The following is a 21,468-nucleotide window of genomic DNA, read 5'->3' as shown; positions in this document are numbered from 1 at the left end:
TTTACTATTAATTAATTGGTAAATTAATAATCAAAATTTGTTGTTAATTAACTAAGGCCCCATTTGGTCCGTGGGAATAGGAGTTTGGAATCGGAATGGATTATTCCAATTTCAACTGTTTGGTTGGATAGAATTGCAATTCCATTCCCATTCCTGCTGGAATGCCCATTCCCTCATTCCTTGCCCCTCCCTTGGGAATGAAATCTCATTCCTGCTGACTCCAATTTCCATTCCCATTTGTGTTTGAACCAAACAGACTATGGGAATGGACCATTCCGATTCCGATTCCAAAGGATTTTGACTCCAATTCCAATCCCTATTGCAAAGCAAATGGACCCTAAAAGTATTCAAAGTTCTTGTTAATATTTAAAATTTTAATAATTGCATTTTTCATTTAATGCTGATTTATAGAAAATAGTTATTGTTAATTTAATATCAATACATGTTTTTAATAACTGTTATTATTTTTAAATGAAAATTTGATTGACTTTAAATAGATAAAAATAACTACAAAAGCTAACATTTTTATTAATTTCATGAATAATTAACAATTATATAGGATGACAACAAGGCGGGTTCGGGGTATGACACCCCATCCCTATCCCCACCCTGTCCCTAGTATTAGGCGGGTTCAGGGCAAGGCACCCACTCCCCGTTAGGGACAGGGAATCCTCGAATTTCCCCGCCCCGTCCCTAGTATCAGGCGGGTTCAGGGCAAGGCACCCACTCCCCGTTAGGGACAGGGAATCCTCGAATTTCCCCGCCCTGTCCCTAGTATCAGGCGGGTTCAGGGCAAGGCACCCACTCCCCGTTAGGGACATGGAATCCTTGAATTTCCCCGCCTCGTCCTCAGTGTTGGGCAAATTCAGGGCAAGGTACCCACTCTTCATCAAGGATAGAGAATCCTTGAATTTTTGCCACCTTGTCCCCAATGTCAAGCGGGTTCAAGGCAAGGCACCCACTCCCCATCAACCCAATAATCAATTTGATGACAAAAATGATCAAAACGATATACTAAGTATTAGCCACGTGGTAAATTTCTAAAAGTACACTAAATTCTCTTTAATTTTCAAAAATGTAATTTTATGAAAATTTTGGAAAATTTATTACATTAAAATTTGTTTTTAAATTTTTATTAAATAATTTATTTTCTTTTAAAATGGTTTAATTATAGAATTACACTAATTTATCTTATATTTTCTATATAAACTAACCAATAATTTCCTTTTTCCAATTTTATAGTAACTTATGTTAATAATTTGTGCAATTATTGGTTCAAATTACAATTTCCCCTTTCCCATACTCATCTATCTAATAATAATTTTCAACAATTTACAATGAAAATTACATAATTTTTCAATGGTTTTCCAAAATCTATCAAATGTAATAAATTTTCCTAAAATTTCCAAAACATTCCAATAATTTTCAATAATATTTAATACTTTAAATAAACTTCCAAAAATTTTATATCTTTTAATTTCCAAAATGTTATTTTAAGAAAATGTAATGTTATGAAAATTTATTACATTTGTGTAATTATGGAGATTTATTAAAAATTATTTTAAATTGTTATTAAATATTTATTTTTATTAAGCAGTTTACTAACAAAATTATACTAATTTATCTTTTATTTTCCAATATAAATTAATTAGTACTTTCATTTTCCAACATTATAATATTTCATTCCCCCATCTGCATTGGTTATTAACTATAATACTAGCAATAACTAAAAATTTTATACTTTTTGATAATTGATAAATATAATTCTCAATTTTATAGAAATTAGTTAAAGAGTTTTCAATTTCTATAAAATGTTGTTAATTAACATGAATATAACAATATTTACCCAAAATACTTTAAAAAGTCATGATGAGTTAGTTAATAACAATATTTATTAATTTATTAACCGTACTAATAAGAACATTTAATTTTTGATAATTTACTTAACTTTTGGTAATAACACTATTTAATACTCATTGAATATGAGTTGGATTAAATATTAACTGTATTTAACTATTTATTAATTAAAACAGATATTTTAAATGAGAGAGAGAGTAGATATAGATTGGGGGGAGAGATTTTAGGAATTGATTGGGGAGGGGTAACATGATAAATTCCTAATGGCTTAGAGGAGATACCTTAGGAGAGAGATTGTAGGAATATTTTTAGGTAATTGGGTTGGGAATGGTGACATGACTTGATGGGAGTGGTGGAAAGGGAGAGGAGAGAAAGTAGAATGCAAGGTGGGGGTAATGGAGCAAGCGGAGTCAAGTAGTTGCTCCATTACCCCCATCTTGCATTTTATTTGGCTCTCCTTGCTCCATTACCCCCATCTTGCATTCTACTTAACTCTCTCCTCTCCCGTTCCCACCACTCCCATTAAGCCATGTCACCATTCCCAACCCAACTACCTAAAAATATTCCTACAATCTCTCTCCTAAGGCATCTACTCTAAGCCATAAAGAACTTATCATGTTACCCCACTCCCCAATCAATTCCTAAAATCTCTCCCCCTAATATCCATTATCTCATTTAAAATATTCGTATTAATTAATAAATAGTTAAATACGGTTAATATTTAATCCAACTCATATTCAATGAATATTAAATAGTGTTATTACCAAAAGTTAAGTAAATTATCAAAAATTAAATATTCTTATTAGTATGGTTAGTAAATTAATAAATATTGTTATTAACTAACTCATCATGACTTTTTAAAGTATTTTGGGTAAATACTATTATATTCATGTTAATTAACAACATTTTATAAAAATTGAAAACTCTTTAACTAACTTCTATAAATTGAGAATTATATTTAACAATTATAAAAAAGTACAAAATTTTAGTTATTGCTATTATCTATACCATCTATTAAAGAACGGATGCCCCTTCTTTCTGGAATTTTCATTGGATGTTTTCTATCCCCCTTGTCTAAGCATACAACATGCATAAAGAGGGCATATATGCCATTTACTCTCACTTTAGAAACTACCCACTTATAGCCATTCAGAAACCGTTAATGAATTATAAATAGTTGTCTTAGAAATACTACCACGTGCAAATGCACGTACATGCTTACTAATTATAGTTAAAAACGGAATGCAGATTGGGGAATTAAATATTATAATGCTGGAAAATGATGCAGATTGGGGAATTAAATATTATAATGCTGGAAAATGAAATTATTAATTAATTTATATAAAAAAATAAGAGATAAATTAGTGTAAATTTGTTAGTAAACTACCTAATAAAAATAATTATTTAATAACAATCTAAAATGATTTTCAATAAATCTCCATAATTACACAAATGTAATAAAGTTTTCATAATATTACATTTTCGTAAAATAACATTTTGGAAATTAAAAGATATAAAATTTTTGAAAGATTATTGAAAATATATTAAATAACTATAAAAATTTATTGGAATATTTTAGAAATTTTAGGAAAAACTATTACATTTGATGGATTTTAGAAAACTATTGAAAAATTATGTAATTTTCATTGTAAATTATTGAAAATTATTAAAGAAAGGGAAAATTATAATTTGAATCAATAATTACACAAATTATTTAGATAAATTAGTATAATATTGGAAAAGGAAATTATTGATCAGTTTATATTAGAAAATATAAGATAAATTAGTGTAATTCTATAATTAAACCATTTGAAAAGGAAATAAATTATTTACTAGCAATTTAAAAATAAATTTGAATGTAATAAAATTTCCAAAATTTTCATAAAATTACATTTTTGAAAATTAAAGACAATTTAGTGTACTTTTAGAAATCTATCATGTGGGCTAATACTCAATATATCATTTTGATAATTTTTGTCATCAAATTGAATATTGGGTTGGTGGGGAGTGAGTGACTTGCCTTGAACCTGCCCAACATTGGGGATGGGGTGGGGAAAATTCGTGGACTCCCCATCTTTGATGAGGAATGGGTGCCTTGTCCTGAATTTTCCCAACATTGAGGATGAGGCAAAGAAATTTAAGGATTCCTCGTCCCTAACAAGGAGTGGGTGCCTTGCCCTGAACCCACCTGACACTAGGGATAGGGTGAGGATGGGGTAGAGTGTCTTTACTACGAGGCAGGAACAGGGATGGGGTGCCTTGCCTCGAACCCGCCCTGTTGCCATTCCTATATAATTGTTAATTATTTTTATTTATTTAAAGTCAATCAAATTTTCATTTAAAAAATAATGAAAATAATAACAATTATTAAAATTACTACAAATGATTAATATAATTAAATTTGATGGTGTGCAATATGGATTCTCCTAGCTGGAGGGCAACTTGGACGTTGGTTGCTTAGCTGGCTGGTCGAACTACAAGGAAACAAGGCTCAAAGGACCCGGGGTGGCTTACCTGGTGTGGTCGCTCCGATGCTTAAGTCAGTACTCTATGTGTGCGAGCTGAAAGCTTGATAGCAAGCAGGCTATTGAGAAATAAATCGCACGTACCATCAATTGGCACCGCTTGTGGGAATCGCAACAAAAAAGCCAAGTTCTCACCTTCTTTACTCTCACTAAACTCAATGGCTTCTTCAAAAAACAACCATTCCACTAACATCAACAATAGCAACATGCAAGTCATTGGGGGGCAAGAGCAGTCCATTGTTCGACCAGAACTACCCTCAATAACTATCGGGCATTTTACAGTACCATTGACCCTACTTGGTGTGTATGTAGTATTGAGTCTAGCTTTCCTGTTGCATCAAGTGAACACCCCTCTCCTACGATTGAGCCGTCATCGGTTCCCACGGGGAGGAGAACCGTCAGCGATTCCACAGATTGAATTTCCAGATGCGTGCTTGGGAGGAGAAGTCCAGTGCATCATGCCGCCACAGAACGACCAACAACATCGGAACAATCAGTAGCAGAACTTGAACAACCAGAAGACTGGCGACATGCACCCTAAAGTGAGGCCGCCCCCATAGGTCAAGCCCTTCGTGGTTCCCGTGGGAGTTGACCGCTAACAAACTGTAGAGACGCCCTGCCGATCACAACCCATTCTATATTCGCACTCAACGGTAATCGGCCCGGATGAGCCTCGTCAGCTCTATTTCGCGAGGTCGCCTCTACAGGTCAAGCCCTTCGTGGCTTTCGCGGGAGTCGGCGACCAACGGATTGTGTGGTCGCCCTTGCGGGTTGAGCCTATTAAGGCTCTCGTGCAAGTTGGCGACCTACAGTTAGTAAAGGTGCCCCCACAGGTCGAGATCCCTATAGCTTATCGTAGGAGTAGACGACTAGCGTCTCCGAGAACTAATGCGGTGCAGTTGTGGCACTGACCTACCGTCCAACACCGACACCAACACACGTATTGACAAAGCTATCACAAGGGCTGAATCTAAACCACTAGCCAGGGCTAGCTTCAGCCATCTGGCCCAAATTGTCTCCCAGCCCGAATTGCGAAGCCTCACTACTAATCGAGCCCTTCATGGCTCCCGTGAGAGTTGGTAGCTAATTGAATGAGGAACCGGCTTCACAAGTCGAACCTTTTATGGTTCCTGTGAGAGTAGGCAACCCGTAGACACCAGAGCCACCCCCTCAAGGTGAGCCCCCCATGGCTCCAATAGAAGTGGGCGGCCAACAGTTCTAGGAGTAGGTGCGGTACATGCATGGCATTGACTCACAAGCGTAGACCTAGGAGAGTCAATCCCATGTGATAGCATAGATGCAGCCACATTTAGAGCTACTACAGAACGGCCATCTAAGGAAAAGCCATACTGCTTTTTATCTAAGGCCCCCTCAAGCCGACCACGAAACACGGCGACAACGGGTAGACCGATATAAGCAGGTCGGCTCCCCATCTATCTAGCTCGGCAGCACTGCCACCACTATGCTTAAATCGACCTCAAAGGACGTCGACGTTGACCTAAAAAAAAACAAAAAAAATAAAAGAGAAAAAAGATAAAAGAAGAGAAATGGAAGAAAGGAAGACTAGTTCGCTTTCAGCATTGCAGTAGACATGCAAACTTGGCCAATTTCTTCACAGTCATCCTCCACCTCGGTTTTAGGCTCCGCATCAACCTTGTCAGCTACTCCTTCGAGGACCGACATGAAGAACATTGTGTTGTAGTCTACATAAGTGGAGTGACCTGACGAGGCAATCATGCAGTTGGACGCCCCTCGAGGACGACATGACAAACTTTGCTCTTGAGGTATTTGGCCGAATTGTAGAACTCCTTGACGGTTGCATCCCTAATAAGGTAGATGTCCTCAAGGTGCCTGATCCGACTCCTCGAGGAGATGAGTTCGCTCCTATGCCCCGATAATCAAGATGGCGAAATCCTGCGTAAGGCTACATTTAAACCTTAAGACTTCCGACTTGGGGAGCGAACTGGACCAATGCCTACGAGCTCATCAAACTAGTCATTCCAGACCAAAGGACATGCAACAAGCTACTCCCTTTGCCAAGCTGACCTCATCTTGGGAGGGGAGGGGGGCAATTGATGAGGGCAGATTTGGCCCTCCACTGGCATCGTGACATGTGGCATCTCAGAGCAGTTGGACGACACCCCAGCACCATGTAGGCAATGATTTACCTTAGCTGAAATCCAACCTGGCAACCTACCTCTACCGACTAACTGGAGTCCTAGCTGGCAACCTCATTTACAACTTGGGAACCTTGGTAAGGCGGCTAGGAACACCTTGTCCAGGGCCGACCTGTGGTACCTCGTCGTTACTGGTCCAAGTGACCTTGACGCGAGGAGCGACCTCCCTTGAGGACTTGTCGACTCGACTGAAGTCCATGTGGTGACCTGCGAGATGTGCTCGCCAACCTCCTCTGTGTGTGAATCCCGTCACTCCTGGGTCTTCCGGAAGTCAGATCCTGCATCGAATGTTTCGGAGGCACAAAGCCTGGTCTACATTAGCCACTACCTCCAAAGACTTCGGCCTGGCCAGCCACGACCTCCCAGAGATCTCGGACGTCGTGCGTGAAGCCCATGCCAAACGCCTATATATAGGCCTCACCTCCAATCTCACAAGGTACATGCGCAATTTAGTTCTCGTAGCTCTCTAGCTCTCTTACTTTTAGCTTTCTCAAAAATCTTCAATTCATTGATTTAAGCATTGGAGTGCCCACCACGGGTAAAGAAACCCGGGCACTCTAATATTGTTTCACTGTAGGTCTCCTAGAAAATTACACAACTCTCCATTATATAGTTTGACATCCGAGCTATCTTCTAATTCGGCCTTACTCAACTCGGCATCTGAGTCACCTTCCAGTAAGGAATTCTCCAGCTTAGCTTCTGAGTCATCAACCAGCAGGGAGCCCGCTAGATCGCACATCACCAAAATTTATTAAAATTATTTGTTCATATTAATTAACAATAACTATTTTCTATAAATCAACATTAAATGAAAAATACAATTATTAAAATTTTAAATATTAACAATAACTTTTGATACTTATAGTTAATTAACAATAAATTTTGATTATTAATTTATCAATTAATTAATAGTAAATAAAATTATTCAATCTTTCAGATTTTCTCGTGCATCGCACGAGAGAGAGAGAGAGAGAGAGAGAGAGAGAGAGAGAGAGAGAGAGAGGAGAGACCCATCCATGACATCATAAAAGTGGTAATGAGGTGGGTTTTCATCAAAATTCATGGGGTTTTGATTGGTCAAAGTGTTTTCGGCATCATAAATTTGTATACACACATTAGAATGCTCTACAGATATGAGATAAAATGTGTCTGGATCTGATTGGGGACACCAGCCCAGTCCACAGCATGGTGTAACACAGCAGACCCAGACTCTTTGTAAGTCTTGAAATTAACCAAACAAGTAAATAAATTACACGACTAGAAGTCTTTCACTCAACTGACCTCTACAAAGTAAAGAACACCAAAGGTGTAGGCCCTGACCGTGTCAACACGCTTGATTTGAGGATGGTGCCTTAAGACCAAGTATGTCAATTTCTGCAATACTTCAGGAGGGGCTGATTGTCCCACCAGAGAAACTGCACCGAAAAGTACCATAGTAAAATAATAAGAGAAATGGATTAGGGAGACGGCTCAAGAGTGTTGTGTACCAAAATGCAATTAGTCAAAATAGTAAATTTGTAATAGCTTTCATTTTCTGAAAATCAATCTCCAAATTTCAACTCTAAATAAAAAATCATCACATTAATTAGTCGATTAATATCAATCACATATTTTCTCACATTAAAACTCACTAATCATAGTAAATAAACAATTTGATTAGATACAGAAGAGATCATTCTTGAAAGTTTTTAATTAAGAAAAGTTGAAAATTGCTATTTCCTAACTTCAAAATGAAAAATCTATTGGAAGCTCTTTGAGAAAGATTCATTCTTGCAGAAAAGTTGAATAAGAAAAAAACGACAGTTGTTTTGCCATTTATTTTGAGTTGAAGGAAAATTACTTTTATTTCTACTTCAAAGATCAGTCTAGTAAGAATTTGGGCAAATTTTCAGAATTTCTACTGCTGTCAATGTTGTTTTGTAAACTTTTCCACAGTATATCTGTTTTTCAGTCATTACAGGCCCTTTAAAGAATCAAAGTAATATAGGATGGTAAGGAGAAAAGTCCTAGGATTACATGGTGGGATACAGTTGAGTGAAAAGGAGTGCCAACTCATTTGCGGATGGGCTGGCCAAGCAAGGGGTGAATAGGGAGTCTATTTTTTGGGCTAGTCTTTAATTTTTTCTCTTTGTATTCAGGGAGCTAAGATATTTTATCTCCCCTGGCATCTTAAATTCAGTCAGAGATACAAAATATGTTGCTGACAGCACCACAACAAGGGCAAGGTTGATAAGATGGCTATTAGCTGCTACAAGTCATTCTACAATAATGGATGCATTGCTTTCTTAACCCCATAGAACTAGAAAAATGAGGGAAATCAGATCAAAAACAGAAAAGTACAATTGACTTTAGATGTAGAATTTAGAATAGAAAGAGGACAAAAAAAAAAAGAGGTTACAGCTTTGTGGAAGAGAGAGAGAGAAAGAAAAGAGAACAAATCGATTCAAATTGTTATTCCATAATCAAATTCAGAACCAGCCAATTTACAGAGAATATATTTATTGACTCTAGGAAGAGGAATTAGTTATCCCCCTTACGCATTTCTTAGACTCCAAAATAACTCTAAATACTCACTATTCATTCTACTATAACCATATGAATAAAAACAGTTTCATGATAGACCAAGAAAATAGAAAGACTCAAGTACCATAACAAAGTGACACCTTATCAGTAAAATATCCATAGCTCTATCAAATTACATTAAATTTACAAGATCTTGGTCTAATTGGATAGATAACTCATATCTAATGACACCAAGATTATTTAAAACAGAGAAGTTTTGGCCCATGAAGAAATAGGCTAAAGACATGGTTGCATTATCAAAATTCTAAAACATTCTTATACGACTCTTTAAATTACTATGACCATTTAGGGCAAACGACTCTAATACTAAGACACCAACAACAAATTGGAAACTGAACTAAAAAAACTCAAAAAATACCAAAATCCAAATTATCCAGAAATTATACAACTGTCACTGATTCAAGAACATGAAGAAACTTTTTTTCTTCTTCCACAGTTTATTTCCATGATTCCACACCAATGTCACAGAGTTCTTACAGCAAGAGGGAAAATAGATAACTAAAAGCTTCGGTTGGCTGGTTTCTTGAACTTTAGAAAGGAGAAGAGAATCTAAAAGGGAAATTAAATAAACTACTGTGAAATTATTAAGAATCTCGTAGGAGGATTTAATTTTGGAGAAACATTGTATGTCTTTGTGTTTTCCCCTTAACTCCTTACACACAATAAACAAACATACACACACAGAGGAGAAGACAATCTAAAACGGAAATTAAATAAGCTACTGTGGAGTTATTAAGAATCTTGCAGTAGGATTTAATTTTGGAGAAAAATTATATCTCTGTGTTTGTATTAACTCCTCGCACACAATAAACAAACACAGAAACACATGCACAGAGAGAGAGAGTTCCAGAACAGTTCCAGAGAGAGAGAGAGACCTGCATTTTCCAGAACAGTTCCAGACCAATTTGTGATTGTATAAATTGCAAGAATAATAGCTCCAGCAGGATCGATCCACCAGTAGAACTTGTCACCAAGAACAGCAGCAACTAAGCCTACTACATTAGTTACCACATCGAAAAAGTGATCCTGGGGGCATAATTAGTTAACAAAAAATAAATTTTTGGTCAAGAAGTTATAAAATTTGGTGTATTTGAAAGCAGAATGAAAATAAGTAGAACCCTCAAATTGACATTTAAAGGGGAAACCTTTGCATAGGCACGAACAATCTGGTTTCCTGAGCTTCTGCAATAAATCCAAAGGGCAAGTTTTATCACTGTAGCAGACAACATGATTCCATATAACCATGCCAGTTTCTCTGAGTTCATCTTTTCAGAAGGTTCATCTTTAATCAGTTGTTCTACAGCCTGGATGAGAACCTGAAAGCCTGCAAATAATATGTATGGGGACCTCAGAATTGCTTTAAGGAGTTCTTGCCTTAAACTCAGAGTAGTGATATATGTCTATCAAGAAAAAGCCATTCATGACATGTTCAATACCACAGGAAAAAGAGCCTAAGTAAAGAAAACAAGTACTTACAGTCTTAGAAATAATAAAAGCAATATAATGCTACTAGCCTACTAGTACTAGTAGAAATAACAATAACAATAACTTCAACAACAATAATAAGCATCACCAACAACAAGAACAAGATACACATTATTTGCCAAGTTTAATGAAATTCATGAGCATTTAGTTCTGTGGGAAATGAGCAGCTCTAGAATTGAAGTGTGTTTGGACAGATATTATAGTTCTCTTTGTGACTTTTTAATAAAATCTGATGAAAATAGAAGCATGATGTTGTCTCCTCATGCTTATTGCCCGCTCTTCGTGATGAGTAAGTGAACCACCTTTCCATTCAATGCATCTTTACGTCTCAAACCACTTCTCTCCTTTTGGTATCAAAACCTCTGCTCCTCAGAATCTAGAAAACTTTCAGCAGAAGTCATAAGTAAGTCTCTTAGTCCTCAATTCTAGGAATAAGAGAATACAGATATAATTATTGCATACTCTATAGTAGGGCAAAATCAGTGCAATTCAGTTAATCAATATCAGAGTAATAAACCACATGCCTTGGAAAGTTTTCAGAGAGTTGGAGCAAATCTGATCATTAGAGAATGGATTACTTTGACCAAATCCTCATCTCACAGAGAAGATAGAGTCCTAATGTTTTCACTCTCTAGATAGAACTCTATTAAACTAAACTTTGATGAATGATTTCTAGGAAATCTAGACCATCTAGGGTTGGACAATTAAGAACGTAGAATTTATGGTTGTAAGATCTTAGTGTGAGAATGCAGGTTTAAGTCTGAGAGTAGCCACCTAGTGCCAAAAAAAAATAGAGTAAAATGTTAGGTCTTTATCCAGTTTACCCCTCTCAAGACCCCAAGGCCAAATAGCTAGGACCATTTTTGGGTAATTGCCAGCATCTGTTAGACCAATAGGCATAGGTGATTCTGTAAGAGTTGAGCTATTATTTGTTATTGAGGGTTTAGATTTTAGTTTCTATGGGTTATTAGGAGACCCTTATTTGGGGGAGACTTAAAATGTGATAGGTTTGATGTGGGACAGATCTGGGGATCTTGGATATCAGCTATCAAATTAGATAGAGTACCTTTGATAACAATAGTAAACCCCTTATTCTATTCATTTCTTTTATACAATTATGGATTTTATTAATCACCAAAGGTAATAGAGTACAAGCTTCCCAAGGAGAGGCATGAAATGCAACCTCTCCATACTAGTTAAATACAGCTTTCCAATTCACTAGAACAAGTTACAAAATAGCACAAAAAAGACCTTCCTTCGAAGCCGTTTGGCCAAAGAATCAGCCATAGTATTTTCCAACCTGCTTACCCATTTAACATCATCAACTCTCAAATTACTAGTTAGCCACTTCACTTTTTTGAGGTCTCTATAGCCCCAAATGACAGCATCCGGGTTTAAAAGCCACCCTATTAGGCTATTACCACCTGAGAATCCCCTTCAATTAGAAGATGTTCCACCCAAATCTGATTGGCAATCTGGATCCCTTGTATAGCAGCTAGTATTTCTGCCCTTGTAGAGTCTCCCAATCCCACCGGTCCTGAGAATAAGGAAATAATGTTGCTGTCCTAATTCCTTAGCACATCCCCTACACCTAAAGGCCCAGGGTTGCCTTGGCTGCTCCCATCAAAGTTTAATTTAATGACACCTTTTGGAGGAGGTTTCCATTCTATCACACTTCTGTTCTTCTTAGTGGAGGTATTAGCCACTGCTGACCAATTCCTCCAAAGGTCATCAAATGAGAAATCGGAAAACATAACCAAAGTCTTTAGCCAATGGATTGCTCTTGTTAAAATACAGTCCTTAACTTCAGCCAAGCTTCTTTCCTTCTCTAGGAATATTCTAGCATTCCTTTCCTCCCAAATAATCCATAAGATAGTTGCCCTGATATATCTCCACATGATTTTACCTCTTCTCATATGCCACACGATAGTGGATGGATCAAACAGCAAACTTACATCAGATGGCGGAATCCACCTACTATCAAATAAACTAAAGCTCCAACTCCATAAAGCTGCAGCAAGGGAGCAAGATATTAGTAAATGGAAACAGTCCTCATTCTATTCATTTCTAGATTGTTCAAATTGAATATTGACAGTCAAGCAAGGGAGGAAGTAGCAAGAAGTGAGCTGTACTAGGGTATAACACTGCCTAGCTAGGAGCTATTTTTTGTCTTTCTTGTGCAATATTTACCTGTGGCCTTGGGTAGCCTTGTATTCAATTTTTTCTTTTTTTGCATCAAGTCTTCCAGCTTTTTACTTACACTCTATTCATACTTTATGATATTAAATTAACAACTTGCAGTGTAGGCATTCCATTCCATTTTATACTGGCTCAGTTGCTTAGAGCACAGGTATGAGAACAGCTCTGGTGTAGACTATCTGGGAAGAAAGAAATGGGTGGAATTTCATGGAGAGGTACAGGCGTACAGCTCAAGAGAATACATAATAAATAATATAAAGGTGAAGGTGGCACACAGGGTGAGAACAAGCGAAGTTTTCAAAACTTTCTTGGTGGATGACATCTTTGGATCATGGGAAGCAGTGAAAAAATCCACAATTGTGAAGGACATGGTTGTGCTAGAGTGGAAACCCCCTTCACATAACAATGTGAAACTGAACTTTGATGAAAGCTCTTTAGGTAACCCTGGACCTTTAGTAATTGGGAGAGTCTTTAGAAATGAAGAAGTTGTGGTGGTAGCAATGTACTCAGGACCGATTGGACATGGGGACTCACTAAAATCTGAGGTTCTGTCTCTCTTACAACCCCCAAAAATTCAGATCAGGTTGGGTTAAGGTGTATTTGTTGTGCCATAAGCATTTGAAGTGTATCATATAGGCATTAACCGTTTTTAATGATGATATCAGGTGTTATATCTTTTGTTCTACATCATTTTTAATTTATTATATTTCTACTAGCATTTTTGTTTTTTCTTTCTCCACTTCATGCCCTGACCTTCTCTATTTACGGGGAAAGATGGTTGATGGTTAAGTTGGGTAGGATTTAGGTTAAAGCCCAACCTGTACTAAACCAGCTCCATTGTCATCCCTAATAAGGTGATTTATGGTGAAATAAAAAAAGTTTAATATATTCTACCACCATAATCTTCCCTGTATCTCTCTCTTCTCCTGTTCTGTTCTCCTTTCCTCTATTCTTTTCTTTTCGCTACAATTATTCTCTGCTGTAATCTCAATTCTTATTTAACTCCTCTTTCCCACTATTATATATCAAATCTATTTATTTTCTCATTCTCTTAAGCTTTCTTCTCCTATTAAGCACTACAGATCTGAGTTTCATACATGTACTCGATACTTTCCCCTATTTAATATCTAAAACCACTTCTTACCCACCATGTGAGATCTGTAAGACTTTTCCACTAGTCAACCAGATATATTTGGTTGCTTTTATAGATAAGCAAAAAACAAAGAACCAAGAAAACAAGGGAAGATTCATGAATATTCTTGGATGTACTAGGCAAGAAAGGTTCAAAAGAAAAGAAGTCTAACAATAAAGAATGCTTATTGGAGAAGGAAAATGAGGGGTATTTTTGACAAACAGTACCGTGGCTCTTGAACCAGAGAAAGGTCTCATCAATCTTGAGCAGGATCCAATGGGGGTATCAGGTATGGCACTAGATATTGCAATGCAGAAAGATCTTTTGGTAATTCTAGGGTTAATTTTGTCCTTTTACTAAAATAGAAGTTGTGGATTTAATGGTAGAATCCAATAGCTGGGGTCTTTTAAGAAATTAAGGGAGTTATGTTATTTTCATGATACAGCAGGGAATCATTCTAAGTAGCAGCTTATGGGCATTGGTTCTCATAAGCGTCTATCATACAAGACATTGTTCAATATTATTAGGCAGAAAAATAAGTCAGAAGATTAAATAAACAATTGGAATAATTGGATTTCATTGATATTTTTACAGATAAAGGAAATTGATAATCACCAACTTATTCTATTAATAAAAAATCCATATATAAAATAATTGCTGGTATAATTCCATACTTACAAGAATTTAAAAATTGGTGCATTATTAGAAAATAATTGTTCAATATTTGCCTCTCAATTCACTACAAACCCATAACCATCTAATGTAGATAACCATACCAAGAGTAGCCATGATAGCTGCAAAAATGATAATCCCTACAGGTTGCACCCTCAACTTTCCAATAGGGTATTTGTATATATTGATATTTTTCATTGATAAGTGTGTAAACCACAGAATGCCACCAGCCATGAGATCCAGTAAAGAGTCTAATGTTGATGCAGCAATAGCTAATGATGCACTTTTTATTGTGGCATAGAGCTGCACATTGTAATAGAGAAATGATCAGTTCAAAGAGCCAAAGCTTGCAAACTGCACAATCAGTTAACTGCATCAACATATCATACAAGTTGGTGGCAAGGGGTGTTAGAAAATCTAGAAAAGTTGTATGCTAGGAATTCTAGGGAAAAACTTTCAGGGTTATAACATGGAGTTAACAAAGGGAAATATATAAATACTTTAAATGCCAGCAAAAAGATGTTAGCATAATTAGAGATCTTCATTGCTCTTTCTTGTTGGGCTTGTTCCTCACGGAGTTGATCTTCATCAATGCCATTGGTCATCCCTAAGGAATCAACTTCTTCAAACGATCGCAATGTAGAGAATTGTTTTTCATAATATTCCTTTTCTCCTAAAATGACCAGGAAGGGTTTAAATTAGGTACAAGACAAGAACAATAGAAAGATATGAAGTAGAAATTTCTTTGAATACAATCAACATCTCAGTTCATTTCTGATATTTAATTACATAGAAATTTTAACATACTCAGAAAAAGCACCATAATCTATATTTATTGGTAAATTACAGGGGTCCAATAATTATCAACATAATTGCATCCACATCAGGAAGAAAAGACATAATCAGAAAGAATGAACAAATTAAATTTGAGCAAAACTACAAGCACCTAATGAACTCATGATAAGTAGGATTTACAAGCAAAAGAGTATCACTAATATGACAAGACACATCTTTAAATACAGCCTATGTGAAGCTCCTTCAACGACAGAAAGCCAACGATTTGTTAGCTGCAAGAAATTCTACAACCAAGAGTAACCTTGCTTTCTAGAAAGGTTGGTTCTGGTGGTGACTGCAAAGCTACCAGTGATGCATATAATCTAAGAGAAGAGCCAAGAAGTATTGGCAATACAGTTGTCACATGTGTCCAATTTAACCAATGTAGGATGTGTACGTGATCTCTACCATAAAAATTCATGAAATTCCACTATTCCACATAAAAAGTGCACGAAAGTGACAACAGTAGCTCAAATTCATTAAATTTGAACTTTTTTATCGGGAGTGAAAAGATGAACTGAACAAAGGTTTTTCAGTCTGAAAAATACATACTCAAACAATGACAACTACAAAATGTTAAAAAAAAATTGTTTAATAACAATACACATGTTATGTTTCTCTGTATAATGGATGGAAATTTCTCCAGGTTAAAATATTTTAGTTATTATTTCCTCTTTTGCAGCAAAAACATAGCTCAAATGTTTCAGCATTAATTTTTTTGTCCATTTTAAACTGAAATAAGTGGAGCTTAAAGAGTGGATCTATTAGATACAAGAGAGAATATAACCTCCTAATCCTGAACACTGCAACTTCTCAATATTTTGCTTCACAGTTCTTCCTCATTGTATATTTGACAGAATCTACAAAATGGATAAATAAATACATTGAATCCTTGATCCTGAATGTCATACCCAACTAAGTACCAGAGGGTTTCAATAAACAGAGACAAGCATGAGATAGAATGCCTCTCCAAAACAACTCCAGGCCTGTTGAGGTTCAATAAACACTTTGAAACACCCATGACAGATAGAATATCAGCAGAACGACTTTTTCCAAAATTCCGTGAATCCAACTTTGTTGGTGATAGACCTACCAACCATAGTCACTTGGGAACTGAAACTCCATTAAGGAATTCCTGATGACTAACCTTGGGCGTTTTCTTGCACAAAGTGGCCTCTCTCAGACTCAAACCCGCGTCCTCACACTTCTCGGCTCGAGATTTCACCATAGAATCAAACACTGAAGCCTTTTGAGAATCTATAACCTTTTGAAATAAATTATCCATTGGAGGTTAACAGAGAGAAGAAGTTCAACCAGAGCAGCAGTCACTAAAAAATTTGAACTACAGTACTGCTCAATATAGAACCAATTACCCAATAGCCAAATTTTTAATTGTAAGTTGTTAGAATAGCCTCAACTTGAGAAAGAAACATCGAATTATAACTGCAGATATAGAACAAGTGAGACAAAGGAGCAACCTCTTGGAAGCCATGTGAATACGAAACGATTTAAGAAACAAAGCCATGTACCATTACAAAGGACCAAAGAACAGAGTAGAACAAAAGGCACGAAAGACCTCACCTTCCAACAAGGAAGTTGTTCTGGAAAAATCAACGTGATAAGGGTTCTCGGGATCAATTGCCGACTTCACCTTATTCGGCAACCTGCACAGGAAATCGGCCCTGAGTGAATTCACCGATAACCGTCTCGAATTTCGTCGTTTAACGTTGGCGGGCTTTTGCCCCTCCCCCTCCATGGTCGATAGCAATGGTTTTTTCACCTCCCTACTCCCCTCCATTCTTCCTCTAACGATCTCCCCCACAAAACCAACAAATCTATCCAAACCAGATAGTACCGAAGTTCAAAGCTTAGCTTCTCATATTGGGTATTGGGCTTATGTACGAGGAGAAGTCGAACAAAAAGAAGAAGAAACTATGTCCATGGTGGAATGGAGATGCAGACATCTGTGCACTATCGTCTATTCTAGACCTTTCATCCTCTGAGTTGAAAGATTTGAACTGAATTATTAGTTTGAATTGGTTTATTATTGATTGATTTTACTCTCTTTTCTTATTCGGGCAATCAATGACGAAGAATTAGTGGTCTTCGGTCATTTTAGGCAGATTTGCGGGTGCATAGTAAATGCTTACCGCCTTTCGCGCGCCAAATTATCTGACCGCTCTGGCGCTCTGTTCCATGTTAGAAGTTAGAACTCAGAACTCAGTAACTCCAAAAGAATTGCCTTCTACGTCTCCGGATCTGCTGCAAACAAAACGTGTAAAACGGGATGACGTGTGCTATTTTGATTGGCTCATGTAGCCCGTTTTACACGTAGTATTCGTAGCATATCCGGAGGCGTTTACAGAATTCTTATTTTGCGTCTTTGCTGGATTCTTGTTCCAGAAAAGACAAAAAGGATTCGCTAGTCGGTCCCGAAGATAGCTTTCGCTGTCTTTAAATTGTACAGGTTGGAGTGTCAACGGCCAACGGGCCCTCGAGAAGTTGTAATTCATATTTTACTGTGATATGACTTTAGATGAAAAAATTTTAGAAGTTTACTTTTTAAAATAAAATTAATATATAGATTAAAAAATATATTGTAGATTTAGAATGCCACGTCATATTTATATATATTGTTATGTGATATACACATGCCATTCAATATATTCAAATATTACATAACATCTATATTAATTGTCATGTGGAATATACATGTCATTGAATATATTTTTAATGCTATTAAATACATTATATGTTATGTAATGGATTGGCCACATGTATACATATGACATTCATATATTTAATCGCGTCGTGGGGGTTTAAATATCACATTGTCCTTGATACATTTAAAAAATTATAAATAATTTTAAACCCAAAAATAAGAAGTATCAAAAGCTGACTATAGTTTGGGTGTTTTTAGTGCTTTCAGGGGTAGATATAAGGCCTGACTACCTCTTGAAACAAGTCTCACCCCAAAACTTCCTGTATTTCATATTAATGGTAAACTGACACAAATATATATTAGTTAATACGGGCTGATACACTACATAAATTCGACCAATATTTTTTCTTACTTTTTAAAAATCTATCCAAACAACACCTTACTTCATTGATACTATTACTGACGGTCAAAATTGATAGTCTGAACCGTCAAACAATTTTTCCCATATGAGAGTTGTAATACAGATTAGATTCAGTTTGGAAAGAGTGCAAATGCAATTATATAGAGTGTAAAATCTTGTATTTTATATTATTTTTGTACAAATTTACATTTTATACTCTTTTCAAATTTAGCCTTAGAGATTAGTTAGCACTACCGCTTTCAAAATCAGACCAAACTGGAAAAATTGGAAATCGGTCATCTGATAGATTCCGTTTTTCTCCAAAACCGTTTTTTCTCCCAAAAATATTGATTTTGGATAACAAACAGTTGAATCGGCCGGTTAACCATTTGAATGGTTTAGACCGTTTTCCAATTTTTTTAAATTTAAAATTTTTTTTGTCAGAACCAGCCGACTGTTCGAACCGATAAATGGACCCTTGACCAATTCGGTCACCGGTTCGTTTTTAAAAACTATGATTAACACCTCACATTTTCTACAATAATATCGTAACCCTACACCGAATCAATTTGATTTGTTGGCATGGCTCGAATCGGATGAAAGGACTTTTTAATGGGGCCATTACAGTAAATTTGAGACCATGTTTTTCTGATTTAGCCCTGCGCTACGGCAAAAGTTAGAGTTGGATACATTGTGGGTTTAGCGCGGCTGGAGAGAGCCCTATTGACAGCGTAAGCTGTCGAGAACAGCCAACGACATGATACACCAGATCAGGACAGGCATTGCATGCCGTACAGTACGAATTGACCCATCGTAAAGAATTTGACAATGGATGCTTCTACGAGTTCCAATCTCCTGCCCACACAAGTTCTGCCCATATCTATCCACGTAACATACCAGCCACATATGGAAAAAATCTCATCTTCTTTTCCAATTCAGGGGGCAGTGTATTGTGGATAAACGAATTTTCAAGGGTTTGTAGAATTAAAAAAATAAAATAATTTTTTTGATAAAAATATAAAATAATAGATACAATAGTTGGATTTAAGATAGTGTCAATTTTTTTTTTTAAATTGAGACATAGTCAAATACCCACTCCAAGAATCAACTTCGTCAATCATCTAACCACGTTCCATGTGATTATCATATGATTTGACAAGCGTGAAATAATTTAGAATTTTAGGGTAGGTGTTTGTTATTGATTGATTATTTAGGATAGATAAAAAATGGATATGTGTATAAGTAATAAGAACTGATTAAACACCAATAATTTGATAGTAGATACAATCTTAAATAGAACGGATTGATAAAAATAGGATTTATGTAATCAATTCATATAATTGGGATTATGGCTTAAAAGTATCGATAATTTAAATTATGCATGTTTTTATGAAAACACTTTTAAAATTTAGTGTAATTGTTGAAACATCCCATGAAAAATATAGTAATACCCCTTGAGCACAAGTTCATATCATTTACCAGTTAGCATTCCTTTATAGTCTGCAATAATTTAGGCTTTGTTTGTTTCTGTGTAAAATGAAAGTAAAATTTTTCATATTGACATATTTCAGCTATTATTTCCAATGCAATTTATGTTTTCCAGACCTTTTAAGTTGTTTTTATGTAAATGGCATGGAAATAATGTTTTCATGATTAAAAAAATTGTAAATGATTCAAATATTTCGGCCTGAATAAAAAAAAAAAAATCCATCCATTTATTTTGGAGAAGAATCCCATCATTTTACATATGTGATTCTCTCTTTGTTTCTTTCAAAGCAGAAAGCATCTACAAAAGAATTGTTTATGTATCCCTTTGTATTCCTCTATCACCCATGAAAAGACATATCCTAATTCCTACCTTGTCTAGTTATTTTCTTGCATCCCAGTCTCTCACCATTTTCATCCACAAATTTGCTCCCAATCAGCATTCCACAAAGAAAGAAAGTTTTTCTAATTTTTTTCTTTTATTTTCCTTTTTCTAATAGACTTTTGTGGCTACCAGTCCTTTTACAAAAATGGATCATGGGTGAAGAAAGACTTCATGGAAATAACAATTAAGTATGATTGCATACAAAGTGGACCATGTGATGTGACTGTAATTTACTAGAATAAGAATCGTATTTCAACAATCTAATAAAACCCAAACCCTTCCTATGTATTAAATTAATACCAAGCTCTAGTCTCAAGTTTTTCTAAGGGTTGAGAGTTCTTGTGCAAATGGAATGGTTGCATGGGTAATCATAGGAGTGGCCATGAGTGGTCGAGCTATTCATGAGCTGTTCGAGCTTGGCTTGGTTTGGTTTTGACCAAGATTCGAGCCGAGTTCAAGCCCAATTTATAGGCTTGATTAATAAACGAGCCGAAGTCGAGCCTAATAGAGCTTGGCTATATAAAATAAAATTGTAAAAATTAATATATATAATAAAAATATTATAATTCTTAATTTTTTAAATATCAAATAAAAAATATTTTTATATATAATTTTTTTCTGAAATTGAGCTCGAGTCGATCCGAGCTTGAGCTTATGAGTAACCTATTGAACGAGTTTTTGACTCGAGCTTATGAGTTTTTTACTCGAGCCGAGCTCGAGCCTCGTACTATTCGGCTCGACTTGCTTGAATCCACCCCTAGATAACCATAACAACATTATTCTTAAATGTTATTGTAGGCTAAATTACATGTCACTTTTTAATTAGATTGGGTTGAAGTAGATGGTGAGCTATCTCCCTGTGTGGTGTGACCAACAAGCCCTCATCAACTAGGGGTGTCAATTAGGCTGGATTTGGTCCAAACCGATCTAGTCCAATGTGAGTCCATTATAAATGGACCAAGTACAATCCAATCCAATGAATGCTTTGGACCAATTTGGACCGGTCTGATTCAATGTCTAGATCATCCAATCTGTTCAAATTCATTTTGATTTAGATTGGTTTCAACCCAAA

The 21,468-nt window shown here is 36.0% G+C and overlaps 1 protein-coding gene across 4 annotated transcripts in view; it reads right to left on the bottom strand.

The window, feature by feature from the left end:
* LOC148872814 (Cation efflux family protein) overlaps positions 1-21,468 on the bottom strand; it is a 38,554-nt gene that overhangs the window by 1,632 nt on the left and 15,454 nt on the right. The window contains exons 1-6 of one of the 4 annotated variants that reach the window (XM_088969459.1): positions 17,046-17,660; positions 15,131-15,303; positions 14,735-14,933; positions 10,288-10,466; positions 10,018-10,168; positions 7,841-7,974 (exon numbers count right to left, since the gene is read on the bottom strand). In XM_088969459.1, coding sequence (XP_088825585.1) covers positions 7,841-7,974; positions 10,018-10,168; positions 10,288-10,466; positions 14,735-14,933; positions 15,131-15,303; positions 17,046-17,262 — 1,053 coding nt within the window. In that variant the 5' untranslated portion in view covers positions 17,263-17,660. Of the gene's footprint in view, positions 1-7,840; positions 7,975-10,017; positions 10,169-10,287; positions 10,467-14,734; positions 14,934-15,130; positions 15,304-17,045; positions 17,661-21,468 lie in introns of those variants that run through there. The other 3 variants (XM_088969461.1, XM_088969458.1, XM_088969460.1) reach the window with 3 other exon arrangements.

This window comes from Nelumbo lutea, chromosome 2 (assembly GCF_056320005.1).
Source record: "Nelumbo lutea isolate HS-2025 chromosome 2, American lotus-T2T, whole genome shotgun sequence".
In the NCBI taxonomy this organism is placed as follows: Eukaryota; Viridiplantae; Streptophyta; class Magnoliopsida; order Proteales; family Nelumbonaceae; genus Nelumbo; species Nelumbo lutea.
The sequence above is the reverse complement of the archived record's forward strand: the minus strand, read 5'-3'. Positions and strand labels throughout refer to the sequence as shown.